The sequence below is a fragment of the Bufo gargarizans genome, chromosome 5, assembly GCF_014858855.1.
Source record: "Bufo gargarizans isolate SCDJY-AF-19 chromosome 5, ASM1485885v1, whole genome shotgun sequence".
Classification (NCBI taxonomy): domain Eukaryota; kingdom Metazoa; phylum Chordata; class Amphibia; order Anura; family Bufonidae; genus Bufo; species Bufo gargarizans.
Genome location: NC_058084.1, coordinates 386,454,929 through 386,467,675, shown reverse-complemented (window position 1 = coordinate 386,467,675; position 12,747 = coordinate 386,454,929). Strand labels below are relative to the sequence as shown.

General features: G+C 40.9%; 1 protein-coding gene across 1 annotated transcript in view; it reads left to right on the top strand.

Moving 5' to 3' along the window:
• STK31 (serine/threonine kinase 31) overlaps positions 1-12,747 on the top strand; it is a 250,414-nt gene that overhangs the window by 209,594 nt on the left and 28,073 nt on the right. The window contains exons 18-21 of the mRNA XM_044295539.1: positions 396-482; positions 1,945-2,094; positions 5,248-5,367; positions 12,035-12,103. Of these exons, the coding sequence (XP_044151474.1) occupies positions 396-482; positions 1,945-2,094; positions 5,248-5,367; positions 12,035-12,103 (426 nt within the window). The remainder of the gene's footprint in view (positions 1-395; positions 483-1,944; positions 2,095-5,247; positions 5,368-12,034; positions 12,104-12,747) is intronic.

Below are 12,747 nucleotides of genomic sequence, written 5' to 3'. Positions count from 1 at the left end.
TGGGTTGGCCAGCACTGCTCACGTGAACAGTGCTAACCAATCCGAAGGCAGCAGAAAGTGTGTTGGCCTACAAAATGCAAAGTATGCGCCAGCTAGTCTGAGAAGCAGTGCGGCTATCCGTTCTGAAGCTGAAAAGGAGGCCAACAAGTAAGTGTGCTGTTTGTTCCTCTGTTAATTTGAAGTGCTTGAACCAGCTGCTCTTTCCATTTGAAAACCCCATACCTGTGCTGGAACCTGAGACCTGCAAAATAGCATCACAAACTCTGTCTCCAACAGGTTTTGCCAATCAACTTAAGACTGATCAGGGAGCCTCTGTAAAATGGCATATCGGTGAGACACGCGCAAACCAGCTGTGGAGAGTAACTAGGATATGTTTTATTGTGTATTTTTCTCAGTTTGATCCGGTGGTATACCTGATGGTTCCCTTTTATCCTGGCGAAAACTTGGGCTGTATTCAAGCCAGCAATAAATTGAGTTCACACGTAAGTACGTAGTTTCTGTGCTAAATATTGTGACCACCACAGACCTTATTGTCTGTGCCTTATTGCAGAGTTTACATTCAGTAGGAAAAATAAAGCAGGTTTCACCTAACTTGTGTGTCTTTATTATACTCATCCAATCCAAATTACCTGGGTCCTTGCTGCACACTTGGCATAAACTGTTATAATAATTAAGAGTCTCTGTACTCCTAAAAGAAAACAAACATAGGGAACTAAAGGGAGACACCCACTGCTTGTGAGAGAAATGCATCCAGATGTGTAGCTGAAACAGGAATAATATGGCTGCAAAAACATAACTGTTCCTTCACAGCCATGATTGTACAAAGACACAACCTTTATGCAAACATTTTTTTGAAAACTCAGGTATGCTTTAAAGGGGTTGTCGGACATACCCGGACATACCCTTATTTTCACCCCGGCAGCCCCCCTGAGCCTAGCATCGGAGCATCTCATGCTCCGATGGGCTCCTGTGCCCTGCGCTAAATCGCGCAGGGCACGGGCTCTTTTGTTTTCAATAACACACTGCCGGGCGGTAACTTCCGCCCGGCAGTGTATTCGGTGATGTCACCGGCTCTGAGTGGCGGGCTTTAGCTCTGCCCTAGCCGTTTTACTGGCTAGGGCAGAGCTAAATCCCGCCCATCAGTGCCGGTGACGTCACCGGGGTTCCTGTCAGCCCCATGGAGAGCCCCGGTACGTCACCGGAACTCCTAAAAATGCCTTTGCCCTGCGCGATTTAGCGCAGGGCAAAGGAGAGCATCGGAGCATGAACTGCTCCGATGCTCCTGTCAGGGGGGCTGCCGGGGTGAAAATGGAGAGATGTCCGGGTTCAGCTCTGAACCTGGACAACCCCTTTAAGGAGCAATGCATCGTTTCAATTGAAACTTCCATAGACTTGCTTCTGTTCATTGTGATAGACTGTTATAGCACAGTTTCCCTACTGTATGTACGATCCTGAAACACAACGCATTTTGGGTCAGTTAAGATTTCAGTTTTAGAATGTGACATGTGCTAATTGCATCATTCACGATGGACAATGAAGTAGGATCACAGTTTTTCAGATATGTATGCATGTGTATATACCGTTTCCTTTTGCACTAATATTGTAATCGCTTACATATACTGTATCATCATTACTTTCACACATAGAATCTTTCATTTAATTCCAACAACTTCTCGGTGCGTTAGGCTACTGTCTGAAAAAACAGGTCCTGCTTTCAGCAGTTTTGTGTTCTGTATGGGAACACAACCAAATGGAACATAATGCATTTTGGTGCACTCCGTTCCATTCAGTTTTGTTCCTATTGACAATCAATGGGGCAAAACTGAAGCATTTTCCTCCGGTTTTGAGATCCTATGACGGATCTCAATACCTGAACGGAAAAACGCTGATGTGAAAGTGGCCTTATTTCTTTCTTTTTGTTAAACTTTTGAAACTTCTTTGCAGGAGATTGTGAGAGTGATGAGAGGGGTTGCACTTGGCTTGCATACACTACATGCCTCCAACATCGTTCTTGGCTCTCTACATGAAAATAATGTATTTGCTGTAAATCGCGAGAGGGGCATAGTTGGAGACATTGACTTCACAAGAGATGCAGTAAGTAAAAGTTTGCAGATATTGAAGTGTTGACTAGTGCAGTGATTGCTTAACTGTAATGTGAATGTATTTGGAGACTGATGAAAAGCACAGACCTCTCTTCTGAGTGTGTTAACATATGATTGTCATTTTAATTTGCCAGTATCAAATTGTCTAATGTACCAAAGTATTCAGTGTAGCAAATTGTAGTCCTTGTTGAAGTTTAGACACGAGGACACCACTGTACTTGAGCATCTTGTCCCTAGAATGTGATGTAAGACCTTTCTTTTGACAGTTTGTGGACATTTCTAATATATGTTATCTGCTTTGTGTAGTTTCTGTTATACTGGTGAAATACATGCAGGTGTTCTGATTTATGAGACTTTTTTTAATGGGTTGACCGGCCTTGGTGCTGACAGCCCCTGGGGTCCTAAAACTGAACACTTAAAAAACAAAAACAAAAAAAAAACAACAACAACATTGCTCTCACCTGTCCGTCCATGGTTGGTCCTGTCGCTGATCCATTCCCTGCTGCCTCTGGTCACCTGCAATATCAGGAAGCTGATTGATCCCTTGACCACCACTGTTGCCAATATCTGGTCTCGGTAGTCTCAGCAGCTTAAATGGTACGTCATTGATGGGACATCTCGTTCAAGCTGCTGTGACCTATACACTACTCAGAAAAAATTTGGGATATTTGGCTTTCTGGTGAAATTTATGGAAAATGTAAAGTTCACACTCCAGTGATGATATATCATGAAAAAGTAGAAGCATGCAATGGTAATTTCCTCATCTGAAGCAATTTATTGAAACAAAAGCCAACAGTGGTGGGTATACCCCCACAAAAAATGTCACTCTCAAAAACTTGTCATGTGGTCTTGAGCATCAATTGCAGCAGTCTCATGCTGTTCACAAGTTAACTTATTGTCTGAGGCATCCCACTCTTCTTCAAGGGCGTCCCTCAGGTCATTGAAGTTCTGGGGTACAGAGTTACAAGCCTCTACACAACGATTCAGCTGATCCCATAGGCTTTCAATAGGATTCAGATCTGGAGAAAGTGCAGGCCACTCATTCTCCAACAGTTGTTCCCTAATGATGCAACCTCGATTTGCTGGCGCTAGGGCTGCAGCTATTGACTATTTTTGTAATCGAGTATTCTATTGATTAATCAAATGATTGATTACTCTAATAACAAACAAAAAACAAATTAAAAGAACATTTTTCTTTATAAAAACTCATCGCCCCACCCAATGCCCCCAGCACCAGTGAGATAAAATACTTACCTCTCCTGTAAGGGTGCCACTCCACAACTCGTCCATCTTCTCCCACGCGCTGCACTGTCATCATTACGTCACACATCGTCAGGACATAGTGCACGTAAGGGGTGAGTAATAGCAAGCACTTCACTCCCGCTCCGTGATCACATGACACAAATGAATCCTCGATGCAAAAAATTTGCATCAAGGATTTTTGTGTTGAAATACTCGATTCAATTGAGTAATCGTTTCAGCCCTAGATGGCGCATTGTTGTCTATGAAGATAAAATTAGGCCTGTGCTGTTCATGCAGAGGCACAATGACTGCTTGTAGAATGGGCTTGCCACAGTACAATTCACAAAGTGTAAGGCAGTTCTGTATTCACTAGATCAGTGATGGCTAACCTTGGCACTCCAGCTGTGGTAAAACTACAACTCCCAAGATGCCCCCCTTGCTTGGCTGCTCCCAGAACTCTATAGAAATAAATGGAGCATGCTGGGATTCGTAGTTTCACCACAGCTGGAGTGCCAAGGTTAGCCACCACTGCACTAGACACACCTGCCCACACTGTAACACCACAACCACCAAAGGCTCGTCTGGTGACAACAGCGGCTGATGGATAGCGCTCTCCTTGACATCTCCAACATCTTTGGTGGCCGTCATTTCTGCTCAGCTTGAATTGACTTTCATCAGTAAACAGCACTGAGGCCCACTGGTCCCTCATCCAGCGTAGATGCTACCAGGCCCATGCAAGACAATGACTCCTGTGGTCAGGTACCCTTGCAGGTAGTCTATCATGCAGCCCACGCCAATGTAAACAGTTTGGAGTTGTGTGGCATTCATCATCCGGTTCCGCAGGGCATTGTTCACAATGAAGCTGTCATCAGCGTGGGATGGGGCCAATGGACGTCTACTTCTATGCCTTTCTGTGACTTCCCGTCTCTCTGTATCTCTGTTGCAACCTGCTGATGACAATCTGTGACACTCTAAGCTCAGTGGCCATTTCCGTTTGAGACCATCCTGCTTAAAGACTTGCAATGGCAACGTACCATTGATCAATTGTTAGGTCTCGTCTTGGTCTCATGATGTCAAAAGTTGAACAGCGGAGGACTGTTTAAATACCTATTCTAATTGAACCAGGAAATTTATTGGGCGATTCATGGATCAAATACCTGTTATTTATGCCGTTAAGCTCCTTGTTAGAGAACAGCAAGTTGTGCAAAAAGTACTAAAACATTGAACAGTTGGACATGTGTATTCAAAAGTCATATTAAAGGGAACCTGTCACCGGGATTTTGTGTATAGAGCTGAGGACATGGGTTGCTAGATGGCCACTAGCACATCCACAATATCCAGTCCCCATAGCTCTGTGTGCTTTTATTGTGTAAAAAAAAAAAAACGATTTGATACATATGCAAATTAACCTGAGATGAGTCCTGTCCCTGACTCATCTCACGTACAGGACTCATCTTTTAAATTACAGCATGCATGGTTAGTTATGTTTAATTCTCTTAGATACTGTGGGCTATAATCTTATGCTACTTCTTAGTGCTTGTCAATGCCAAAGATAACAGTATACCATGTTTTGGAAGGAGCAGTGTACAGACTACATTTTAATGGGGTTGCTTCTGGATGATTGCCTCATTGAGGGTTACATCAAAGGTTAAAATAATAAAAACTTATTAAGTAAAATCCTTTTCCTGTCCCTGCTCCTCGGTGTGCCTGTATGATCATTAGGATGCAGAGGCATTTATGCATAATGACCTAACATCCTACAGCATTTCTATAACAGGTTAACGACCTATGATGAGCGTGAGCGGCACTCGGTAGCAGTCTAATAGCCAAGATCTACAGTGTTTTCATTTAGTACCTTGGTAACCTTCTAAAGAGAGGTTTTTAATTTTGATTGATTTTCTAGGAGCAGCGGAGTTCAGCCACCTCTATTTGCTTCCCTATGTTTACGGCTCCTGAAATAAAATTGGGGCAACCAGCTTCAGCTTCCTCTGATGTGTATGCCTACGGAGTCCTTTTATTATGGGTATGTTTCATTTGAAAAGAGAATTTTGTAATGTGTTATAGAATTGATATGATTTTCATAGTAGGAAATGTAAAATTAACAAATTCTCCCACACCCACATGGTCATCCTTGAGTACACGGTTATCATTGCTGGTCATTGATCTTAAATGTGACCTTATCTTGGGCTGCTTTCACACTCGCATTATGTGCGGATCCGTTCAGATAATACAACAGTCTCCATCCGTTCAGAACGGATCCGTTTGTATTATCTTTAACATAGCCGAGACGGATCCGTCTTCAACACCATTGAGGACGGATCAGTTTTCTATTGTGCTGCAAGCAGCGTTTTGGTGTCAGTCTCCAAAGCAGAATGGAGACTGAACTGATGCATTCTTAGCGGATCCTTTTCCATTCAGAATGCAAACTGATCTGTTTTTGGACCGCTTGTGAGAGCCCTGAACAGCCTCAGAAACGGAAAGCCAAAACGCGAGTGTGAAAGTAGACTTGCATTGTTTTTTGCATTGCCTAACAGTTTTGTGAAAGTTAGACCAGCACCTTCAAACAGTATGAAAAAACACTACAATGGTTGCAGTGTAAAAACAAACGAGTACTACAAGTTGCAGCACACTGCTTTTTGCACAAAGACACATGCAAATACTAGAAACATGAATAAATGTAAACTGCATCACTGCTATACTTATATGAAAATTAGAAGTGCTTTGCGCATATTTTTTTTAGCGAAATTGTGTCTGGCCCACCTAGCAGCGACAAGATGACATCTAACAGATGGGACCTACACTATCAGACTTGCTTCTCCTGTGCCTTCAGGGCAATGTAGAATCCAGTTATATCACTAGATTAAAAGCCCTGGGCAGATGGGCGGGACAGTAATAGACAATTTTAGAAAGGCAAAGGCAGCATTAATCATGTAAAGATATATTCCTGAAGTTTTATCAAATTCTGCCTGAAACTATCAGCAAGTTAATACACCTCAGGCGGCTGACAAGCATAATTATCGCATGTTGCAAGAGATCAACGGTAACTTCTATGGAAATGCCCAGGATAAAAAAATATATAAAATATATATATATATATATATATATATATATACAGACGTGGACAAAATTGTTGGTACCCTTTGGTCAATGAAAGAAAAAGTCACAATGGTCACAGAAATAACTTTAATCTGACAAAAGTAATAATAAATTAAAATTCTATAAATGTTAACCAATGAAAGTCAGACATTGTTTTTCAACCATGCTTCAACAGAATTATGTAAAAAAATAAACTCATGAAACAGGCATGGACAAAAATGATGGTACCCCTAACTTAATATTTTGTTGCGCAACCTTTTGAGGCAATCACTGCAATCAAACGCTTCCTGTAACTGTCAATGAGACATCTGCACCTCTCAGCAGGTATTTTGGCCCACTCCTCATGAGCAAACTGCTCCAGTTGTGTCCGGTTTGAAGGGTGCCTTTTCCAGACTGCATGTTTCAGCTCCTTCCAAAGATGCTCAATAGGATTGAGGTCAGGGCTCATAGAAGGCCACTTTAGAATAGTCCAATTTTTTCCTCTTAGCCATTCTTGGGTGTTTTTAGCGGTGTGTTTTGGGTCATTGTCCTGTTGCAAGACCCATGACCTGCGACTGAGACCAAGCTTTCTGACACTGGCTAGTACATTTCTCTCTAGAATTCCTTGATAGTCTTGAGATTTCATTGTACCCTGCACAGATTCAAGACACCCTGTGCCAGACGCAGCAAAGCAGCCCCAGAACATAACAGAGCCTCCTCCATGTTTCACAGTAGGGACAGTGTTCTTTTCTTGATATGCTTCATTTTTTCGTCTGTGAACATACAGCTGATGTGCCTTGGCAAAAACTTCGATTTTTGTCTCATCTGTCCACAGGACATTCTCCCAGAAGCTTTGTGGCTTGTCAACATGTAGTTTGGCATATTCCAGTCTTGCTTTTTTATGATTCGTTTTCAACAATGGTGTCCTCCTTGGTCGTCTCCCATGTAGTCCACTTTGGCTCAAACAACGACGGATGGTGCGATCTGACACTGATGTTCCTTGAGCATGAAGTTCACCTTGAATCTCTTTAGAAGTCTTTCTAGGCTCTTTTGTTACCATTCGGATTATCCGTCTCTTAGATTTGTCATCAATTTTCCTCCTGCGGCCACGTCCAGGGAGGTTGGCTACAGTCCCATGGATCTTAAACTTATGAATAATATGTGCAACTGTACTCACAGGAACATCTAGTTGCTTGGAGATGGTCTTATAGCCTTTACCTTTAACATGCTTGTCTATAATTTTCTTTCTGATCTCTTGAGACAGCTCTTTCCTTTGCTTCCTCTGGTCCATGTCGAGTGTGGTACACACCATATCACCAAACAACACAGTGATTACCTGGAGCCATATATATAGGCCCAATGGCTGATTACAAGGTTGTAGACACCTGTGATGCTAATTAGTGGACACACCTTGAATTAACATGTCCCTTTGGTCACATTATGTTCTGTGTTTTCTAGGGGTACCATCATTTTTGTCCATGCCTGTTTCATGAGTTTATTTTTTTACATAATTCTGTTGAAGCATGGTTGAAAAACAATGTCTGACTTTCATTGGTTAACATTTATAGAATTTTAATTTATTATTACTTTTGTCAGATTAAAGTTATTTCTGTGACCATTGTGACTTTTTCTTTCATTGACCAAAGGGTACCAACAATTTTGTCCACGTCTGTATATATATATATATATATATATATATATATATATATATATATATATATATATATATATGAAAAACACCGCAGCACATCCGTAGGTGAAAAATTGTGGATCTTTATTCACCCTTGCAAGGTGTTTCCACCGCTGGCACACATCGGTTTGATATTAGGTGTGCTGCCCTGATTCTACACAGTAGATAGATATAGATAGATAGAGAGATAGAGAGAGAGAGATAGAGAAAAAAACCAGTAAACTGGCTCAGGTGCAACGTCCAAGGGAATGAGCTTACCCTTAATATATACCAGAAATAGGACCGTACTCCAAGACTTGAAAAAACGGTGTCTTTATTCACCCATGTGAAGCAGTAGCGACGTTTCAGCTCACAACTGAGCCTTTCTTCAAAAATGAAATCATTGTGTAAAACTTGCATAAATAAAAAGTATACATATTGGGTATTGCCGCATCCGTGACAACCTGGTCTAAAAAAATATCACATGATCTAACCTGTCAAATAAACACTGTCCCAAAACTGCTATTTCTTGTTATCTTGCCTCACAAAAAGTGTAATATAGATCAACCAAAAATCATATGTACCCTAAAGTAATATTAACAATTCTGCCACCCTATTCTGTAGTTTCTAAAATGGGGCCACTTTTTTGTAGTTTCTACTCTAGGGGTGCATCAGGGGGGCTTCAAATGGGACACGGTGTAAAAAAAAACTGTCCAGCAAAATCTGCCTTCCAAAAACCGTATGGCATTCCTTTCCTTCTGCGTACAGTAGTTTCCGACCACATATGGGGTGTTAATGTAAACTGCTGAATCAGGGCCTTAAATATTTAGTTTGGTTTGGCTGTTAACCCTTGCTTTGTAACTGGAAAAAAATTATTAATGGAAAATCTGCCAAAAAAGGGAAATTTTGAAATTGTATCTCTATTTTCCATTAATTCTTGTGGAACACCTAAAGGGTTAACGACATTTGTCAAATCAGTTTTGAATACCTTGAGGGGTGTTGTTTCTTAGATGAGGTCACTTTGATGGAGTTTCTACTCTAGGGATGCATCAGGGGGGCTTCAAATGGGACATGGTGTCAAAAAAAAATGTCCAGTAAAAACTGCCTTCCAAAAACCGTATGGCATTCCTTTCCTTCTGCGCCCTGCCGTGTGCCTGTACAGCGGTTTACGACCACATATGGGGTGTGTCTGTAAAATCCGTTTTGAATACCTTGAGCGGTGTAGTTTATAGAATGGGGTCATTTTTGGGTGGTTTCTATTATGTAAGCCTCGCAAAGTGACTTCAGACCTGAACTGGTCCCTAAAAATTGGGTTTTTGAACATTTCTGAAAAATTTTAAGATTTGCTTCTAAACTTTGTAACATCCCCAAAAAATTTAATATCATTCCCAAAATGATCCAAACATGAAGTAGACATATGGGGCATGTAAAGTAATAACTATTTTTGGAGGTATTACTATGTATTATAGAAGTAGAGATGAATTGAAACTTGGAAATTTGCTATTTGTTTTTTTTTTTTTTTTTTACAAATGTATGGTAAATTTGGGTATTTTTTTGTAAATAAAAATGATTTTTTTTTTTACTTCATTTTACCAGTGTCATGAAGTACAATATGTGACGAAAAAACAATCTCAGAATGGCCCGGATAAGTCAAAGCGTTTTTTAAAGTTATCAGCATTTAAAGTGACACTGGTCAGATTTGCAAAAAATGGCCAAGTCCAGAAGGTGAAATAGGGCCGAGTCATTAAGGGGTTAATACACCAGGGTTACCCACCTTATTTTTTAACCTGGACAAATTATCAGCCCGCACCCGGCCATCTAGTTTCTCCTATAGAACAGCTCCATGGAATGTGCCACATCCTCGGAGCCATTCTATACAGCTATGCCACCAGAGAGTAAAGGAGAATACCCCCGACCAGTATTAAATCACAACTGCCTGATGTCATCTTGTGGATGATGCTGCTTCGAGGGTGCTAATATAATGAACTGTCAGCATAGCAACCACAGTAACGCGTGCACAAGCAAGAGGTGGGATTACATCATCCCAACACTGCTTGTCTGTATCATCAGTCAAGGGAAGAGCTCCCGCCCAGCTCAGAAACTGCACCCAGGGAATAGTGGGGAAGCAATCAAAGTGGGAGGTGAGACAACACCCCTTTAAAAAAAAAAACTTTGACAAAATATATATATATATTTTTTTTTTTTTTGCATCACTATCACAATATTCTGACCCCACCATAACTTTTTTTTTTATTTTTTTTAATAAGTACACCTACGAAGCTATGTGAAAGCGAATTTTTGGTGGGGCGATCAGTAGTTTTTTATTAACATCAATTTTAGGGGTGTGTATGACTTTAATAACTTTTTATTACTTTTTTGGCTAGTTGAAGTGACTGATGTGGTGAGTTGGCCATATTGATTTTTTTTTTTTTTTTTTTCCGTTAGACCGTTCACTGTACTGGATATAAAAATATTAGTACACCGTTTTGAAAAGCAATCATGCTAATCTTTATTTTTTCGTTGCTTATTTTTAAAATGGGGATAGGGTTATATGAATTTTAGTTTTTTTTGCACGCACTTCTAGTAATCTTGGACTGCAGTGATTTACCAAATCAGTCTATGGGAGAACTACACCTTCTTATCAAGCCTGCCATAGGCAGGGCCTGAGAGGAACGTCACTATGATAAACCTTGCAGCCTTCGCAAGGCCCTAGGCTATCATGGCAACTGAATTGCTCCCACAATCTCTGAAGGTGGGAGCTGTTCGGTCCCCAGGAGCACGGCACCCCCAGGAAAAGACTGCTCAGATGCCATGGTCGCAAATGACCACAGAATCTGAGGTGTTAAAAATCTTTGCCTCCGGGTATAAAACAGCAGGCATCTGGCGTTTACGGCACCCGCTCAGCGCCTAAATGGTCGCCAGCTCTAAAGTCTCAACTTCTGCCGTACATGTATGGCGCAGATCTGGAAAGGGTTAAAAAAAAATATAGAAACAGTTTGCAAAGCAATAACAAATTATAAAGATTATTAGTGATCTATTCACAGGCTGGAATAGTGATATAAACATGTTGGCATTATTTATTGTGAACTGTAAAATGAGGAGAATTGCAGTTACAGTAATCTGTACAAGCTTTGCAGTTACAAAGAAAATCACTTTTCACTTTACTAGAAAAAAATAATTACAGATTGTCCAGGAATGTGTGGCGAGTGGGTAACCCCGTTATAGGCTCTGAATGCAGCTGCAGTGCTCAACCACTGCTCCATTTAAACTTCTCTTCACTACAGTTTTATTGTAGAGAAGGAATGGAGGACCCTTGTTTTGGTGATTAGTGGGGATTCTAGCGGTAGGGCCCCTGTGAGCCATATATCACCAGTAGATGATCTTTTATTTTTTTGGGTAAAACCCCTTTAATGTATAGTCATCTGAGAGAACTGTTTTAACTCTGTAAGACTTCTTTCACACACAGTTTTTAGAGGCATATTATTATTTTTTTTGCTTGTAAAAGACCCTAGCTCCAGAATACTCAGCTAAGAATAATGGGTCTGCGATCCGCCCGTTCCGCAAAAAGATAGGACATGTCCTATCTTTTTGCGGAACAGAAGTACGGGACGCAACCCCAAGGAAGCACTCCATAGTGCTTCTGTAGGGTTCTGTTCCGTGCTTCTGTTCCGCATCCATTCCGCATCTCTGGTTTGCGGACCCATTCAAGTGAATGGGTCCGCATCCATGATGCGGAATGCACACAACGGTTGTGTGCAGAAGGCCAAGTGCTGTGTGTGACACCACCCTGATGGTTTCTGCTGAAATAATATGTATGGCTAACATTACTAATATTAGGTGGTTAGGAATATAATGTTACGCTCACAAAATGTTACTTTATTATTTATTTATTTTTACATTTGGTTTAGTTTATAATATTTTCCTGAAGAAAATTTTCATTTTTCAGCTTTGCACAGGGAGCAAGAATGTTGCTCATAATTCTAATGGAACTCCTGATCTTAAGAAACTGGACTTGGTATGTATCATTTTAGAACTAACACAATTCTGGGTTTTATGTTGGCTTACTACTTTAGACATTGTGAAAATGCTTTTTAATTCAAAGTCTTTCAAAAAAAAAAAAAAATAGATGAGCACTTACTGAATTTACCAGCAAGACCTTGAGTCTTTGACTGCTGAAGGAGTACCTTCAGTGATTTATTACCTCTCATTTGCCTATCCTATGTGCATCAACGACTCTGTACACATTGGCATCATGGTTCTGTTTCATCAGTTTTCCATTGCTCCTGACTGCCGGGATAGCATAGTCCAGGGGTCAGCAACCTCCGAAACGCTGGCTGTTGTGAAACTACAACTCCCGATGTGCTCCATTCACTTCTTTGGGAGTTCTAAATACAGCAGAACAAGTGTGCATGTTGTGGTTACTAAACCCTGGCACAGTCTGTTCTACGTTGTTAAGGGCGGATGTCATATAATCTTATATACACATTGGTCAACAATAACAAGAAAGTGGCCAACCCCTTTAATAGAAGTCACTAAGGTATTGTGATTTGTCCATATTGTCGCCTTTTCTGGCTGGAATTATTTTTCCATTGCAGTATACACGGCTTGTATCCAAGGGTTACCACCACCACTGCAGTGCAGATTTGAGGTGGCCAGGAT